The 19,674-nt window shown below is 31.5% G+C and overlaps 2 protein-coding genes and 1 long non-coding RNA gene across 3 annotated transcripts; 1 reads left to right on the top strand and 2 right to left on the bottom strand.

Moving 5' to 3' along the window:
• Nucleotides 1-3,128: 3,128 nt before the first annotated feature.
• LOC100816802 (pectinesterase) lies at nucleotides 3,129-6,548 on the bottom strand. Its single transcript, XM_006580373.3, has 3 exons — nucleotides 5,602-6,548; nucleotides 4,482-4,955; nucleotides 3,129-3,719 (listed from the first exon to the last, which is right to left on the bottom strand). Exons 1-3 carry the CDS (start codon nucleotides 6,476-6,478, stop codon nucleotides 3,505-3,507), a joined length of 1,566 nt encoding a protein of 521 aa, XP_006580436.1. The 5' UTR covers nucleotides 6,479-6,548; the 3' UTR covers nucleotides 3,129-3,504.
• An 8,899-nt stretch (nucleotides 6,549-15,447) lies between these two features.
• On the bottom strand, nucleotides 15,448-18,800 carry LOC100817350 (pectinesterase). The gene is made up of 3 exons (XM_006580374.4): nucleotides 17,816-18,800; nucleotides 16,731-17,204; nucleotides 15,448-15,953 (listed from the first exon to the last, which is right to left on the bottom strand). Exons 1-3 carry the CDS (start codon nucleotides 18,708-18,710, stop codon nucleotides 15,739-15,741), a joined length of 1,584 nt encoding a protein of 527 aa, XP_006580437.1. The 5' UTR covers nucleotides 18,711-18,800; the 3' UTR covers nucleotides 15,448-15,738.
• On the top strand, nucleotides 15,873-17,420 carry LOC121174921 (uncharacterized). The gene is made up of 2 exons (XR_005891633.1): nucleotides 15,873-16,003; nucleotides 16,658-17,420. It is a non-coding gene; the product is annotated as an uncharacterized lncRNA (long non-coding RNA).
• Nucleotides 18,801-19,674: the final 874 nt, after the last annotated feature.

The raw sequence follows: 19,674 nt of genomic DNA, 5'->3' as shown, positions 1-19,674 counted from the left end.
AAATTATTTAATACTTTTTTGGTGGAAAAAAAATATTTAAATGAACTACTTGAAATAATCAGGCCCCAAATCCAACATATTACATATCTCAGCAATTATAATGAGTTCAACATTACCTACTTGCTTATCTATTTGATGTGGGATTAATCTCTATCTATTATACTCACATTTTCAAAACCAAGTTGTTGCGCCATCAACTCTCTTTCTCCCCCAATTGTTGTTATTCGAGTCACCACCCCCTTCCATTCTTCACTGCGCCGAGAAAGACGAACTTAATTACAACCTTTAGCTTCTCAGCATTCTTCGCCAGCTATGGGACAAATGCTTAATGGTTTAGTTTGAATTCTTACATGAACGATATCTGCAAGACAGCGTCGTATCTTATTATACTCTACCTCCAATTTTTTTTGTTTATTTTTTCAAACTTTTCTTTGGTGAAAATTTCAAATTTTGGTAGCCATTGATGAATGGAAATGGGAAATGGCCTTTTGGATATAGGCAAATGGACTTGGCCACGCCCACTATTGATTGGTTCCTGAAATGGGGTCAAACTTGTTTGTATTTATTTTAGTGAAGTTGATTGATTGATTTTCCTGAAATTGATCCAGTGCAATGGCCTCTGTTGATTGATTTTCCTGAAATTGGTCCATTGCAATTACTTTCTCCTTCAGCCAAGAAAGAAACAATAGAGTACTTATTCATTCTATCAGATTGTTCACCACAAGACAAAGTGATTAATTAGGTGGCTTATGTCCTAAAAAATAGAAAAGATTATCAATTAGTGAGGCTCCATTGATTATTATATTCATGGCTTTCTATCCTTGTAATGCTGCACACACCTTTTGCACTTTTAAAATTATCTTAGTCAGAAACAATCTTTATTTTGTAAAAACAATAAGGTTTTTTTTTTCAGAAACCGATATTAACATGATTTCGTTAATATTAGTTTTTGAAAAAAAACTAATATTGTATTATCTTATTTATAATATTTTTTGCACTTCTGACACTTCAATCGTCTCCCTCACGCTTCCGGCAACCTTACTACCTTAAACCCTTTCTCACTCTCACTCTTGGTCTCACTCTCGCGGTGTTAAAACCACTATTGGTACTATCACTCTCAGTCACATTGTCACTCCCGGTCTAAGACTCACTCTTGCTCTTGATCTCACTTGGTGCTAAACCCTTTCTAGTATGTTTTCTCCTGGATTGTGTATATCTTCCTCCTTTTGCACTGTCGAAGAAACTTTTTGATTTTCTTTAGTATGTGATTATGGCTGTATTGATTATTGAACCTAATTAGTAGTAAGTGGTGATGGCTGAACAATGTTGTAACCATCACCGACATTGTCACTGTCACTTCCACTACCAATGATGATTAGTAGTAGTAAATTTTGTCTTTGATTTTTTCTGCTTGCTAACGTGACAACCTATTTTGTTTGGTGAATGATGAAGATTTGGAAGTTAAAGAGATTGATTAATAATGATTGTTAGGATGTAAATTTTTTTACAACAATATCTGCCAATGTTTCTAAAGGACCACCCTAGGAAAAAAAATCTTGTATATACGAAGCATCCAATACAAACACATGAATTTATTAAAAAAATTTCATAATGTCAGTTCAAGAGATAGAATTCTCTTCTAGTCTTTTTGAAATATCGTTGTCCATTGTGTTCCAGTTGTACAATGAAAATGTATTGATATCATATTGTTATGCCAACTCTATCATGCTTTTGAAGTAAATGTGGAATGTAAAAAAGACTCACTACTTAAACATATATTATTACCTAATAGGTTTTAAGTTTCTACCCCTTCATTTTACTTGTACAGACATCATTGCTATAAATATTATATTAGTTGCATGAAATAAGCTCCTAAATAAGCATGATGCATAGTCAGTTCGTGCATAGTTGGTTTGACAAAATCTACTTAATGTCATGTTTATATTATAAATGGATTTTAGAAATAATGAATGAAGATCGACAGAAAATGGCTAGCACAACGATGAAGATTAACAAAAAATCATAAGAAAAGTTCAACACAGTTTATATTATGGATCAAGTTAGAAATTTGAAGATTATTCTCAATTTATAATGCATCTACTTATATTAGTTTGCTTGTAAAATGTATTCTTATGGTGAAATCAGTAGGTCATTTGCGTTAAGATAGAAGGAAGAACTAGAGCATACTTGACATTTGTTAGACAGTAATATCAACATGCACTCTGTTACACACGATCAAGATATGATGAATCGAACTCTACTAACTGGATGGACAGAACTCAAATATTTCTATTACCATAAGAAGAAGGAGAAACCCAACCAATCAAAAATTAATTTTCACCCAGCCAGACTTTGTAGGAAATTAAAATTACAAGTGGTTAGTTCCCTCTTATATAGATATGAAAAAAAGAACATGTCACTCCCGACTCGTCTTAGTTTACCCCGCTTGAACAGTGCAGAATTTGTTGGCAATCTATATATAACCAAAATCAACCACTAAGAAAGAGCTAGTTAATAAAACTTTTAAAGGAGCAGGACACTTCAAAATTTGGCAAGCACCACCATTAATTACTAATTAGAAGTTACAACTTGATGCTAGCAGCCGAACAGGATTAAAAAAAATGCAGAAGAAGACTAAGTAAGCACGAGTTGTTTTTTCAGAACAAAACTAGTCAGTTGGTCCTTCTGTAATTCTGTTTGATAATCAGCCCTATCAGTACTAATCACAATTAAGAGATGTTAACATCAACAATGGATCACAACCTGATTGCTGTTTAACCAAACCCAGGTAACATGAAATTTATATAAGTATTGAGAAATTTATTTATACAATAAATTTGTATAATTTTTTGTGCAACAGAAACAAAATATATATATATATATATATATATATATATATATATATATATATATATATATAGAGAGAGAGAGAGAGAGAGAGTGAGAGAGAGGAAGGAAAACAAATAAAATAAGATAAACGATGTAATAGTGTGAGATGAATAAATGAAATAATATTATAGAAATAGTATATGAATAAAATAAATTATAAGTATTTTTGCTAATTAATTAGTCCTGCTAGTTGACATGATGAAAAATAATGTGCAATTAATATATCAAAGTAGTACAAGTGGAAGAACTTGAATCAAAGACTTGTTTACATTTATGGCATTTTACAACTTTATTGATAGATAGACAGGACATTCTTGACGTCAGAAAAAGAAAGAAAAAAAGATACATGTACAGGATATTCATATCTATCATCATCCGTAATTCGGTCCTTCCGTGGACAAAAAATAACAGACTGTGTAAGGGAAGAAGAAACACACTACAACATTTTGTGTAGCCTCTGTAGAAGGAAACACATACAAACTAGCCCTATTATCAAGTCTTCATGGCATTTGGAAGCAACCAAATCCTACCCACTTCACTCACCACTCACCACTCACCACACAACACGACAATTAATCGATCCGTTTCTGAGAATTTAGAGTATATTTTATTCATTCATAAACCTGCATCAAAGGGCACGCCACTCCCAGAAATCCACGAGCCCCCAGCCAAGAAATTTCCAACGGTGAATTTCACAGCCTCAGAACTGGAGATCAGACGAAACCCTGGCCATTTGACCCTCCCTGCAGTGCTAGCACCAGCTCCTGTATTCGCATATTCTGCGTAGTAGAGGCTGCTCAGACCAAAGTTTCCACTCCACGGAGACCAACCTGCAATACGAGCATTATATATATTTTCAGTCCTTCTACACTACCTAACAATTTCATCTATTTACAAGAGAATCACCGGTATACTCTCTCAATAGCAAGCAGAATATATATATATATACACACACACGAACTTATTTGTACTTTTCCTTTATTTATGAAAGAAAAAAATAATATAAGATAACTTGTTTATAATAAGGGCATGTTTGTTTGTTTTTTTAAGAAAACAAAATCAAATTTTCTTTACAAGAATATATTTTGAAAATTGTAACTCTGTTTGGATTTTCATAGTATTCTACTTTTAGTTTTTTATTATATGATATGTAGAATTTAACAATTATGCACTAGTTAGTATAAGTCATCTTATTAGTTAGTATGACTTTTTAAATTATTATTATAAAAATTAACATCTTATTATACATAAAACTTATCCTCTCTACTATATATATATATATATATATATATATATATATATATATATATATATATTCTTTCTTCTTCTATTTTATCTTCTTTCCTGAACACTCTGGCTCCCTAAGAATTAATTTCTGAAAATTACTTAATAAAATAATCTTAAAAACTAGAAAACAAACACACCTAATTAATACTGCAACCAATAAGACTATGTTCTGTATCTACACTATCTAACATACAAAAAAGAAAAGACATGGGATGTGAGCTTTATCTAACAAGTAGACCCCTTCTCTCATGATTCTTTTTCTTTCTTGTTAAACAGTGAAGCTTATTAAAAAAGAACTGGTGGACCTGCAGGGTCAATCAAGCCATCAAGGGCACTCTTCATGACCACAGTCCTTGAGTACTTTTGCCATGGGCGACCTAGGAAGGTTTTGAAAGAGCCTTGCACTGCTATCAAGTCCCCAGCTGCAGTTATACGACAGTTATGGATGATGATGCCCGTGTTCTCGTTAGGGTCGGTTCTTGCTTGTGCCGTCACCGTGTTCTGCTGATTGCTCATCGGTTTCCTCACATAGATGTTGCAGTTTTGAAGAACCGTCACGGCATCCCCGAATATGAAGTCTATGGTTCCGTATATGTCACAATCACGGTAGAATTGGCGGTTGGCGTAGACGTATAAGGTGTCTTGGTACCCCATAAAGCTGCACCGGTAGAACACTGAGTGGTCCGCACCGGATCGGAGAGCCACCGCTTGGTGCTGTTGTGGTCCCGCTGTGTTCTCAAAGGTTATGTCTCGAGCGATGAAGCCGTCACCAGAAACCGCTACAACAATCAATTCAAGTTTTAATTACTGAAAAATAGTTTATATAAACACTGATATTCAATAATAACTCATTATATAATATTAGCTTCAAAAATCATTTCAATAATTATTTATAATTAAACATATGTTAAGGATGCAAAAATAAAAAGTCTTCATCTTCACTAATTAAGTGTAACGTGAAAATATCTTAGCCACCAGTTTTGTGTGACTTGATTTTGAAATAAATAAAAATAATAATATATGCTTAATGTTCATTATTGTTGATTCCAGCTCCAGCATGTTAGTTACTTTTTTTCTGTTTAAAAAACATGAAGTTTAAAGTATTCTATCCTTTTATTTTTCTTTTAGTGGTTTCATAGGAAAATGACAAGGAGTTCTGATTATGATGATCGTCCGTAACAACAAGTTGTACAAAAATAAGTACTGCAGGTCCTGTCTCAATGGGGCCAAGTATGATATAGGTTTTCATTTTCTCAACAGTGAAACGATATTGAAATCATTTTTATATATCTTCTCATCAAGATTTCAAAAACTAATCGATGATGTGTACGTGCCATGGTTTAATTTAAGAACTTGATTGATAATAGGGATATAAAAAAATTGATCTAAGTTGTGTATACATGAGTTAACAAATTAAGAACTTACCAAAAGTAGCAGAACGAAAAGTAGTGGAACCATCTTGTGCGTTAAGATTACCAGTAACAATAGTAGCACCCATCCCATCTCCAATGATCATTAAGTTCTTGACTGTCCTCTTAATATCAATGCTATCTTTGTAGACACCAGCTTTGACGTGCACAACAACACGCCCTTTCCCACTGAGCTTAGCAGCTGCAGCCACGCCCTCTGAGATGGTCTTATAGTTCCCACTCCCATCTTGTGCCACCACAACATCAGCTTTTGGTGTTGTTTCCTGAAGAAGCCTTCTATCTGAATGTGACAACCAATAGGGGAAGCCATCTGAAAGCAACAACCTTCTCCCACCACTTTGTTTGGTCGATGAAGTTGTCAAAGTCATCATCATAGTTTTGCTAATGGACAAGGAATTGCTAAGCAGTTTGGAGAAGTTGCTTAGCATGGAGGGGAAGTAATTTAGGTGTGAGGGAAGGTTGAATTCAGTGAAACCATTTTGGCATGTTTGATGGTTGGCAATGGATGCACTTTGCCAAGTCAACCTATCATTTAGTTTGTTTGAGTTCATTGAGCGTTTGAGCTGATAAAGTGTGTCCTCATAGAGCTCCAAACAATCTTCCCATGCAGACTTGGCTCGCTTGTCCTTGAAATTATTCAAGTCCATTTTTGAGACAAGTTTATGAGCCACAATGGCTTGCTCCATGGTAACCCTAAGGGCCAGATCATGGAAGGAAGAAGATGAAGCATCTAGGGTTGATAATGTGTTGGTAGTTTCAATGTAATGCATGCACACACGGGGGTAGGGGGTTTCATTGCATGAAAATTGTTTGCCATGCACAACCAAGAGAGAATAAAGAAGACAGTATCCAATGACAAATAGTTTGTTCATTTGGAAAATGAAATGATCAAATTGTTTTCAGTTATATTATCAAGCTTGTTAGGAAAGAGATCGATCTAGGATATTATCTTAGAAATGCTTGTGAATAAAAAGTGCAAGGGAAATGTGCTATATATAGCCTTTAACCTGGCTTTGGTAGGCCATGAAGTTAGACATATATAATATGTGGATATAAGTTTTTTAATATATATATATATATATATATATATATATGTGGATATAAAAGCGCAAGAGGAACGGCCCACAGTAGGGCTATTTTCCAAAGTGCGTGTTATTTGATGACGTTTGCGTGATAATACATGGTTAGCGTCAAATTAATTAAAATGGAGAGGGGGAAGAATATTCTGGCTTCTATTCGTATTTGAAATAAAAACACCAAGATTTTCTAAATTTGATTTAATTGAAGCAGTCAAGTTAATCTTAATTAGTTTATTCAACTTAGCGTGTGTTGCACTTTCTCTGCCACGTAGATACTCTTTTTCTGTCTTTTCAAAATTTCAGCCTCTTAAAATTTCAAAAAGTGGAAGTGACGGACGAATATAACAATTAGATAAAGGTCGTTCATGCATTGCTCTTTCTATTTCACAACTTCACTTTTAAAGACATCAGTCACCTAACCAAATACAGAGGTATAAAGCTTTCACTGCCCTGTTGTATCTGTCGACGACAATTCTATCCATAATTTTTAGGTATATGTAGGATAAAAACATTTTCATCAGAGGAAGGGATTTGAAGTCAGAAATTTACTAGCAAAATTTAATGAGATGAAGGCAGGTAGTACCTATTATTGTTGTACTTATTAAGCATCTTCAATGATGTTATATAAAAAATTCAATTTATACTACCCTAATTAAGTAACTTAATTATTTTTTTTCAATAAGTATTTTTATTAATAAGTTATTTAACTCATAAATATTATATTTCTCTCTTATGTTTAATATAAAGTTAAGTAATTTATCAGTCATAATTATTTATATAAGTATTTCTCTTTAATTTTAAATAATTCAAAATAACATATGAAACATTAAAATAATATTTTTTAAGTAATTCTCACTATAGATACTTTTAGTGGTTTACTTTGAATTGATATGATAGTGATGGATTTAAAGGAATAAAAAAAATGTGAACCTAAAAAAAATAAAATATTTAAATTAAAACAAATGATAGTGATATGAAATACATACCATCGTGAATTTTTAAAATTTTCATCTCAAATTTATGTAAAGAGATTTAAATCAAATACTACTTACCTACATGAATAATTTCTCCAAGTCAATGTGTTATCTTGTTGTACTTTACTTCCAATTTCTCATCTTTTTAATTTAGATAAAAATAAAAATTCTTAGCTGAAAATTTCAAATTTTGGTAGGCATTGATGAATGGAAATAACCTTTTTCTTAGCCTCAGTTGATTAGATTTGTTCCTGAACTGGGGCCAAACTTGTTTGTATTGGTTTTAGTGAAATTGATTGATTGTATTGGCCTAATATATCAACAAGGATAGATCTATCAGATACAATCTTATCTGTTTAAACAGCTCTTTTAGTTCCCTCAGATTGCTCCAGTGCAAAATTACTTTGCCGTTCACCCAAAAAATAAACACTAATATGCAGTATTCGTTTCATTGTATCGTGACTTTGAATAGTAGAAAACCTATGAGAGGCTGAGACCAATTAGGTGATTATGTCCTTGGAAGTTCAGCTTATCTTTTTATGATTGGAACACCCTTCCTTTTGAATTTCTAAAAGGTTTACTGTCATATAATTCAATAGTTAAGCTGGATTGCTTGTTAGATTCATTGCTTTCTATACTAGTAATGCCGCACACGCCTTTTTGCTTTTTTCAAAGTTATCGTAGACCAACTACGCTTCTTTTTTTATTATTTTTATACCTTTCTTATAGATATGCTCCGAATCTTTGTATTTTCTTGTGGCTCTACTAGGATTTCAACTTGAAAATCGTTTGAGAAGAAATGACTTATAACTACATTTCTCTTTTCGGACCGTATTATAATAATTTGATGGGAAATTCAGTACCCATAAGTCCTAGTATAATACAAAAGACTAGTTATATCATGTGACCATGTAAGACAAACAACATTCATTAGTGATGCTGCTATGCTTCCCAACATGGTTTTCTTACATTAAGTAAATGTAAACAAACATATGCAATTTCTTGTTTTTATATGCGCGCATATCTTTTCACCAGTTATGATTCATGAATGATTCTTGGATAGGCAAAACCAAGAGCTGACTCATCACAAGTTTGATGCAAAGCTATACTGTTACAATTCGAATGTGAACCATAACCATTTCACGAATGCTAGTTGATTATAAGTTGTGGAGTCACTAAATTACTGCAGTGATCCATTTTACCAAAGTTCATTTTGATGTCTGCAACATTTTAATTATCCTTGCGTTGACTGGTTTATTAAAACGGTTTAGTTTATCCGAATAGTAAGAGTTATATGTTTAAGATACATAACCAGAGAGTGTTCCTTTTAAGTGTTGAATTTAGAAGAAGGTCACAAACTCACAATAAACTTTGATACTGATTTGTTAATTATTATGTAAAGTTTCAACTTGCATATAGTAGGAAAAAGTTATTAGAAACTGTATTGGGAATCAAAATACATATTAAAACTTAAACAAAAACCAACCTAATTAAATTACAACAAGGAAGTAAACTAGACTTGAAAACTTAACAATCATGTTTATAAATCAGGACAAGTCCCCGGCCACCCACATACACAAACCTTTTTGAACTGAACTACTAAACAGGACTAGTTCCCCCACCCCACTCAGACACACACCATTTTGACCTGAACTACTAAACCATAACAAAGCAAGATAGACATAAGTCAAGAATGCAACACTAAACTTAGGACATGGCAAACACATAGGGGCCTGTACCTTCTAGAAATATATTTGTTTGCTCGAGTTAGAACATTAAGAAACTTATGTTTATCTTATTATTTAAATACTTTATTCATAAAAAAATTGTACTATTAGTTTCTTAAAAAATATTAAATAAAAAAAATTAAGAATCAAAATATCCCAAACATGTACTTTATTAATAATTATATGTAATAAAAACTTACAACTTTTAATATACAAAAATAGTTAGAATAAATTACAATTTTAATCTCCCCTTTAATTCTTGATTTTGAAATTTTAGTTCTTAATCCAATTTTTTCATTTTTATTAATCTTCACATTTTTTTTATTTTTTAATTTTGCATACATTTATTTCTTCTATTTTGATCTAATTGAATCTTAAAATTAATATATTAACTTAAGGTTTTATTAAGAAATAATTTAATTAATTAAAATATAAGAACTAATAAAATAAAATATATGTAATATTGACTATTAGATCAAAGTTGTGGATTTTTTAAAATATAAAGACTAACATCGTAAAAAAATAAAAAAATTAAAATTGCATATTGAGAATTAATAGAAGACAAAAATTATAAATTAGTCAAATAGTTATAAGGTTAATGATTTAATTATAAATTTAAATTCTATACATTATTAGTGTAAAAAAATTATAATATTAACCAATAAAATATTATTATAAGAATAAATTTTAAAATAATTATTATAAAATTGAACAAAATTATTTTACATTTCAATTTATCATTGGATGGCTGTGTATAATCTAATATACATGTACATATATTATTTTTCTCTTAAATTATTTGATGGACTTTACCAAGATTTGATGTAGGTACAATCCAATAATACTGTTATGACCATACAATTTTGCTTATTGTTCTCTTTAATTATTTTTAAAAATAACGTTTACTATATCCCTGCCGACTAGCCAAGATAAATTACAAGATGTAAATATGTTTTTTTAATTAAAGATCAAATATATTTATATGATGAAAAGCTTGTAAAATGTTCCTAATTATTTTTATTATTGACGCTTTAATGAAACATAATTTATAGTATTTTATACGATGACATTTCATTTAATTATTTTGTTGATCATAATTTTTCATTTATCAAAATCCTTTGTAGATAATTTTTTTTAAGACATCAATAATCGATTCTAACTCTAACACCATTTGATTACTCTCATGATTAATGATTATTCCTGTAAATTAACACAATTTTTTTAATATATTTTGTCTTCACTCAGGTTTTTTGTACAATTCTTTAAATGATCACTCACCTTATGATTAGTCAAGTACATTTAAAGGTAAAATTCTAAAATAATAAGCTATCAAAAAAATAAATATATATTGTTAGTATAAATAATATCAATAAAATTTTTTAAATGATCATCAATTATATATATAGTAACATATATACTTGTATAATCTCTAAAGTCTTCCTTATTCTCATATGGATCGTTGGAAACGTTACAATAGTCATCTCAAGCAGGCAGGAAAAAACTAGGATTTAACTCCTCATTCGTACCAACAAACACCTTCGTCTTCACATCTTGTGTATATATATTTTTTTGGGCTATCATGTGTGTATATATACACATCACTATACATCTATTTATCATAATTGTGACACATGGTTCCTTTATTCGCGGTACTTGTTTCAAAAATAGATAGTACCTTTTCTCCCGACTCGTATTCAATATCAAAATATGTTTTCATTTTACCTACCAATTTTTGTATCTATTAATTTCTCGATTAAATTATTTTTTAATTCTTTAATTTATTTTTTAGATTCAATTTGATTTTTTAATTTGGTTTTTTAATTTTTAAATTTATTCTATTTAATCCTTCATTCTAAATCGTAAGAAATAATACTTTATGACGAATCAAAATTGTCATTAAGTAGTTTTAAACTGTCACAAATTATGTTTTTTCAAAAAAAATTAAAAATTAGAAGATTAAATTGAAAAAAAAATAGAGGACGAAATAGAAACAATTTTAAAAATTAAAGAACTAAATTAAAAAAAATAAATGACTAAATTTAACCTAAATAATAAATTAGAGAAATAAAAATAATTTAACCTAATTTCTACCTGGATTTGCTATTGCTTTTTCAAAGCAATTTTCCAAAGATTTGTAGTAAAGGGTTCATGCGCGTTTATAATAAATTGGTAAAGTCAAATATGCTTTTAGGCGATCAATTAAGTGAGCTTCCCGCCTGTCAATTTATATATAGTGTTAACATTAGTGGGAGGATTATATTATTAAGTGGACAGTAAGACTAATGATATATGTTGTTTTTCAAACCTATGATCGGTTGGTAGAGACAATTTGGCCCTACCAGGCAACTTTGATGCACTCATGATTGTTACAAAGAGTAATTTAATTTAGAGCTTGGTTTTGATTGACAAATGAAATGAAGGACTTTATTTTTCCTTCTATGAATGTTCAACAAAGCCTTTGATGTGCTCATTAGGCCAGTAGGTGAATGGTATGTAGAATGTTTATGGGTAATTTGGTTTGTATCATTTCTTCAGCGTAGTAATAAGCCTCTTGTTAAGTTTAGTCCTATTATTCTATGTATGAGGAATTTTAGTAACACTCTAATATTTTTCTTTCTAACACTTTATATACAATTAGCTCATCAAAATAAAATCACCACTTACAAACTAAAACAATCAATAAAGGATAATTTATTGTTTGAATATAAATATGAGGTGAAGTCTTATATTTGATAAGAATATAAATATTGAGTATCATAAAAATAAAAATAAAACTGTAAACCTAAGACTTAAGATAATAAGTTAAGATGTAATATTAAATTCAGTTATACAATTATTCATGATCCATAGAAACACTCATGGTCCATTGTTAAAATATCCCCGAGGTTTAACCCTGATACGCAGAACACTTATCAACCAAAAAATTACTACATCACTGGCTTTAATCTTTATTAGAGATACATGCACAAGCTTTTCCTGAGATGCATGGCTTTTATTTCGTGGATAGGCCTAGGCCCTTTGTAGGATTCAGCCCACTTCAATAAAAGCGTAATCAAATAATTCCAAAGTTTCATTATTGCATGTACCGAGGAGAAGAAATTTTTACTTTTAACCTTCTCCAAAAACGTATGTATATCCTTGAAGATAGGTCATGAAATAGTCAAAAAAAAAAAAAAAAAAACTTTGACTGGAGTGGTGTCTTTTATCTATAAGAATTCATAACAACTCGCACCAACCGAGCTAAACTTGATGTTTGGAGTGGTTTGTTCTAACGTGAGAGTCATCGTAATTTTTTTATTCGAGACACATTAATCGAGTTAGAACAGCGAAATTTATTATGCTGCACCACATACATATAGATGTCTTTCCCTTTTAAGATCAGGACTCAAAAGAAAATCTAGAAATAACATGTCACGCCACCAACACTAATTATTTAAACTACGTGATCATTTTTCCATTAATATTTATAAAAAATAAAAATATAAATAAATAAATCTTTTTATAAGTGAAAATTATTTTACATATTTTAACTTTTAATGAAAAATAATCAAAGAACTTTTATAAAAATTAAAATAAATTTTAGTCAATTATAGAATATTTGAGGATGAGTTATTGAAAAATGTGTTACTAGCAACATGTAAATTTAGTTTACATTCTTTTATATCTTTCTCATAAATATTTACAAAAAAATTATTAATACAAAACCTAAAAAAAAAGAAAGTATAACGCATATTGCAGAAAGAAGAAATGAAAAATTGGAGTAGCTATCACGTTGGCTGAAACTGTCCCGAAAAGGTAATTTGATATTTTTTTACAATTAATTTGTAAAATGATATCAAAAGTATTAAATAAAAAATCAACATTTACGTGTAGTTTTTTCTCTTAAGATAGGAGTTTCAAATTTAATTTGTTTTTATTTTTCCTCCAGTCATAGTCCCTCGGTTTGGTTCAACATCATATTAATTGGAATTTTAATCATCCAAGTAGTTTATTAAAGATAAAGCGACCAAAAGACAGCTGTTAGAAATGATAGGTGGGCCAAGGCTTTCGATCAAGTGCTAAACATCCTATCAGCCGCCTTCATTTTCTTTAGCTTTTCCATAATTATCATATTAATTATTATTGATATGATAATTATGGAAAATGGCCCTGTACAAAGATGCTAGTTACAACTTGATGCTGGCGCAAAACATTTTAGAAGATGACTAGACTTAGCATGAGTTGTATTTTCAGAGGACCAAAACTAATTATAATAGTCGGTAATTCTGTTTGCTAGTCAGCACTATCGCAAACCACAATTAAGGTGTTAACATCAACAAAGGACAACAACCTAATTGTGATTAGCCAAACCATGTGAGCTAGTTTCCTCAAGGAAACATTAATCAATGATCGTGTTAACTCTAACTAGAAAACGACATGCTATACTATTTTTACGTATCATTTAATCTTTCATGCAACTAAATTAACATATGACTTTTCATAAATAAGAAAATGAACAACAAATTAAAGTCCATTAAGATCATACGGAATTAATAATCTATGACGAGGCCAAGCTTCTTGCAGGGATCGTTTTAGAGATGTTAGCGATTTATTATATTTACATATAACAAAGAACCTGATCATAAAATTCTACCAGTTCTGTGGAAATTTACTCTCTTAATATTTTTTATAAGTGGCTTTCACTTTAATTTGTTTTTCAACATTTTTTACACTAAAGAAGTATTTTGTATATAAAAAATGAAGTTATCCATGGATTTTAAGTTGAAAATAAATTCTTATAGTTGGTGTGAAAATTTTAAAAGTATTCTCAAGAACTTGACGTTCTCATAAAAAAAATAACCATGTTTAATTTGGTAAACAAAATATTTTCATAGGAACAAAAATCTAAGATTGTCGTAAGGGTAAGAAAATTTTGTGCATATCTATCCAGCATTTTCAAGAATATTTTAAGTATGCCAAATATAATACTATATCTTTAACACCTAAAATCTTGATTTTCCAGAAAACATGATTCTTAGAAATCATAATTTCTTCGGTCAAAAAAATGAAATTATAATTTCTAAATAAACACTGTGCTAAATACTTTTGTTAATTTAGAGGAGTGAGAACCACCATATGAGTAGACAGAGAAAATAAGAGAAGACAAGCCTATTTGTGAACATATTTAATTAGATGAGAATTTTCTAAATACACAACTGCCCAGGATAACGAAACATTAATTACACCCGTTTCTCCATCTATTAGTTATTACAATTTCAGCCTAAAAAATCTTCTACGTACCAAACCTCAACTTAATTACTTCATGAGAATATAAATTCAATTTGCTACAACATATTTGTATTTCTGCATGTTAATTTATAGTTTTCTTTTGGTGAATATATTTCCTTTTATAGTTAATTTTTTTTCTCTTTTGAAGTTATTGTCATATAATTAAGTATATAGGATTTAACATTAGCACCAATCGGAAAGGATAAATGACAGTGTTTTTATGATTTTCTCCAAGTGGTTTTAGAGTTTTTTGAGTTTCAATGATGTTATATATTGTGGGTCCTATATACATGAATTGTAATTATCAATGATGTTATTTTGCGCACAACATGACTTTTTAGTGTACGTTTAGAAAGACTTTTTAATCCATTCAATCAACTGAGAGATTGAAAAAGTACGAGTGAAGAGAGATAGAAGTTATTTTATGGCTGAGAAAAAATAATTTTGAATGTTTCAGTTGCACACTTTTTAAATATATCACCGAAGTTTTGATACAATGAATTTGTATAATTTTTTGTAAAGCAATAAAAGATGTAAAGAAAATAATGAGGGATGAATGATGATAATTGCAAGATATAAAAAAGTAAAATAATGAGTAAAATATTATATGAATAATATAAAATTATAATCGAGTAATGAATCCAGGTAGTTGACGCGCAATATAACAAATTAATTAATACAAGATGGAATAACTTGAATCAAAGACTTTTATACACTTTGGTGCCATTTTACAACAATTAATTGTTTTTTTTTTGTACAAACAATTATTTATAGCTATACATACAGGATATTCTTCATGTCACAAAGAAAAAGTACAGGATATGTAATCAATTAATATTGGTATAATCCTATCTACTATCTATAATCGAATCATCGATCGGATCCAGCTATAGCTCCTTCGTTCCGTCGACAAAAGGAATGCAGACAGTGGACAAGGGAAGACGAAAGTACAGCAATTTGTGTACCCTCGAAAGCACCCAACACAAACTACATGACAATTTCATTTTCCTATATTTTATCAACAACTTGTTATCCATTTTTTGGAAATCAATTCCGCCCCACAACACAACACATCCGTTTTGTTTCATAAACCTGCATCAAAGGGTACGCCACTCCCAGGAATCCACGAGCCCCCAGCCAAGAAACTTCCAACGGTGAATTTCACAGCCTCAGTACTGGAGATCACGCGAAACCCTTCCCATTTCACCCTCCCTCCTGTGCCTGCACCTGCTCCTGTATTCCCATATTCAGCGTAATAGAGGGTGCTTAGAGCAAAGTTTCCACTCCACGGAAACCAACCTGCAGTACAAACATACATTCATACATTTTTACTCCTTCAACAACCGGAAGTACGTAGTAACAATTCCTTACACTATTACTATTATCCTATTATATTCTCTCTTAATAATATTTCTTTTTTCTGACAAAAATATTAAAGTTTTACCCACTTCTTCCATTAACGTTATGATATACTACTACTATGGTTTTTTTCTCTCTCTATTTTAATTTTAAAATTTGGGAATAAAAGCGAGTAAAAACTGTTAAGTCAAAAAGTCAAAAAACCATGTACTTAAAGTACTCATTGTAAAAATTATTAATAAGTACTACACCCCTAACACACTTGATCACTTTTCTTTCAGCATCACCCAGAAAAAGAGAAAAACATACATAAAGCCGCCTAATTAAGTGAAATAAATAAATCTCACTTTATTACTCATGCTTTTCACCCTTTTCCTTTTCCTAACACGGTACAGTGGCCAAAAAGGATTAAGTATATAAGACATGGGATGTGTGGTTGTGGACCATATCTAATAAGTAGGCCATTATCTCATGTCTCTTTCTTTTGGAAAATATCAAACTTACACCCGATTATTAAGTACGTTGTGATGAAAAGAAAATATAGGAAGTAATAAGTGATTTAGTGAAAAAGAACAGAAATTAATAAGATGAAAGAGAAAAAAGGTATAATATGTTTAACAAGCCTTTTGTTTTTCATTAAATAGTGCAGCTAGCTTATTAAAGAATAATAGATAGATAGCTATATATGTTATTAGAGTATGAAAGAATTTGGTGGACCTGCGGGGCTAATCAAGCTATCAAGGGCACTCTTCATGAAAACAGTCCTTGAGTACTTTTGCCATGGGCGACCTAGAAAGGTTCTGAAAGAGCCCTGCACTGCTTTCAAATCCCCAGCTGCAGTTATACGACAGTTATGGATGATTATCCCTGTGTTCTCGTTAGGGTCGGTTCTTCCTTGTGCCGTCACCGTGTTCAGCTGGTTGCTCATCGGTTTCCTCACATAGATGTTGCAGTTTTGAAGCACCGTCACTGCGTCACCGAAAATGAAGTCTATGGTTCCGTATATGTCACAGTCACGGTAGAATTGACGGTTGGCGTAAACGTATAAGGTGTCTTGGTAACCCTTAAAGCTGCACCGGTAGAACACCGACTGGTCGGCGCCGGAACGGACAGCCACCGCTTGGTGCTTTTGCGGTCCCGCTGTGTTCTCGAAGGTTATGTCCCGAGCGATGAACCCGTCACCATCAACCGCTGCAACAGTAATCGACGGTTTTTAACTTTCAAGACAATTGTTGAGTTGGTAGAAAAATATTATATATAGATGCAAAGGTAAAACTCTTTTATTTGTCTATATCTATCATGGAAGAGATATTTTCACCGAGTGTAAAGTGAAAAGTGAAAATATCTCGGCCACCACTTTTGTTGACGTACTTTTGAAATAAAGAAATAATATATGCTTTGGGTTTATTATATTGTTGATTCCAACGTGTTAGTTACTTTTTACTGTTTGAAAATATGAAAAGGATAGGTTATTTTATTCATCATAGGAAAATGACAAGAAGTTCTCATTATGATCGTCCGTACGTAACACTAACTTGTACAGAAATCAGTACTAGTGCATGTCCCTGTCTCAATGGGGCCAAGTGATATACATAGGGTTTAATTTTAAGAAGAGTGATTTTTTTAATATCTTTTGATCAAAATAGAAAAAACTAAACGATGGTTAGTAGATATTTCTAATATTAAAAGTCATTGACATTTAATTTTAGAATAAGGATGGAACATTTTGATTTAGGATTTGTTTATATGTAGAAATTGTGGCTAGCTAGACATGCATGAGAGTTAGTTAACAACGAACTTACCAAAAGTAGCAGAACGAAAAGTAGTGGAACCATCTTGTGCGTTAAGATTACCAGTAACAATAGTAGCACCCATTCCATCACCAACGATCATTAAGTTCTTCACTGTCCTCTTGATATCAATATTCTCTTTGTATACGCCAGCTTTGACATGCACAACAACACGCCCTTTCCCACTGAGACCAGAAGCTGCATTCACACCTTCTGAGATAGTCTTATAGTTCCCACTCCCATCCTGTGCCACGACAACATCAGCTTTTGATGCTGTTTCCTGAAGAAGCCTTCTATCTGAACGTGACAGCCAATAGGGGAAGCCATCTGAAAGCAACCTTCGCCCACCACTTTGTTTGGTCGATGGTGATGATGAGAATGATGTCAATGTCATAGCCTTGCTAATGGACAAGGAATTGCTAAGCAATTCAGAGAAGTTGCTTAGCATGGAGGGAAAGTAATTCAGGTGAGAAGGAAGGTTGAAATCAGTGAAACCATTTTGGCATGTTTGATGGTTGGCAATGGATGCACTTTGCCAAGTCAACCTATCGTTTAGATTGTTTGAGTTCATTGAGCGTTTGAGCTGATAAAGTGTGTTTTCATAGAGCTCCAAACAATCTTCCCATGCAGACTTGGCTCGCTTGTCCTTGAAATTATTCAAGTCCATGTTTGAGACGAGTTTATAAGCCTCCGTGGCTTGCTCCATGGTGACCTTAAGGGCCATATCATGGAAGGAATAAGAAGGGGGAGCATCTAGGGCTGATAATGTGTTGGTAGTTTCAATGTAATGCTTGCACACACGAGGGTAAGGGGTTTCATTGCATGACAATTGTTTGCCATGCACAAGCAAGAGAGAATAAAGAAGGCAGTATCCAACGAAACAGTAGTTGAAAAAGAGCTTGTCCATATGGAAATGATCGAAATGTTTTTTCTATTATATTGGTAAGCTTGCTAGGAAAGAAAGGATTTTCTTAGAAATGCTTGTGAATGAAAAGTGCAAGGGCAAAGGTGCTATATATAGCCTCGAACTTGGCATTGGTAGGCCATGCATTTAAACATATATGTGGGTATAAAAGCGCAAGAGGAACCCACATTAGGGTTTTACATTTCCAAATAAGTGCTTGCGTGGACATATTATATATTTGAGAGGGCATGCATGATTTTTACGTGATAATACATTGTTAGCATTAGTGCGTTACAAATTAAATTAGGGGAAAGAATCTTCAGGGATTTATTCGTTTTGAAATAATAACTTCATGGCTTTCTAGGTTTGACTTAGTTGAAGCGGCCTAGCTAAGCCACTAGTTTATTCAACTTGACGTGTGTTGCAATTTTTCTGCCACGTAAATTCTCTTTTTCTTTTGAAAAGTTCTGCCACGTATGATTTCATAAAGTGGAAGTGACAGACGCAATATAACAATTAGATAATGGTCCATGCATTATGTTGCTCTTTCTATTTCAAAATATCACTTTTAAAGACATTAGTCACCTAACTACAATAGAAAGCGCCATTAAGCTTTCACTGCCCTATTGGCTCCCACTCGTTTTGATTGTATAATATCATCCACGTATTCTCTTTTACAAATTGATGAAACTTCTTTCAAATTATGTTATGAGAATCTTGCTATAATTATGACTTTTTGAATCAAGCTTTATGAGTACCCAAAACCCAGGGTATTACTATTTCCACTGAATTTGATATAGTTCTTTAAAGTTAATCTTCAGTCACGTCTCTTTGAAATGTAGGCACACGTTAACATGTAATATATAATTTATTCGTAGATCTTTACTCAACAATTTAAGTTTTTGAATCGAAATAGATTTTTAATAACATGATATTAGAGTCTCTATAATCAATTAGTTTAAAACAA

Source organism: Glycine max, chromosome 5, assembly GCF_000004515.6.
Source record: "Glycine max cultivar Williams 82 chromosome 5, Glycine_max_v4.0, whole genome shotgun sequence".
NCBI lineage: Eukaryota > Viridiplantae > Streptophyta > Magnoliopsida > Fabales > Fabaceae > Glycine > Glycine max.
The sequence above is the reverse complement of the archived record's forward strand: the minus strand, read 5'-3'. Positions and strand labels throughout refer to the sequence as shown.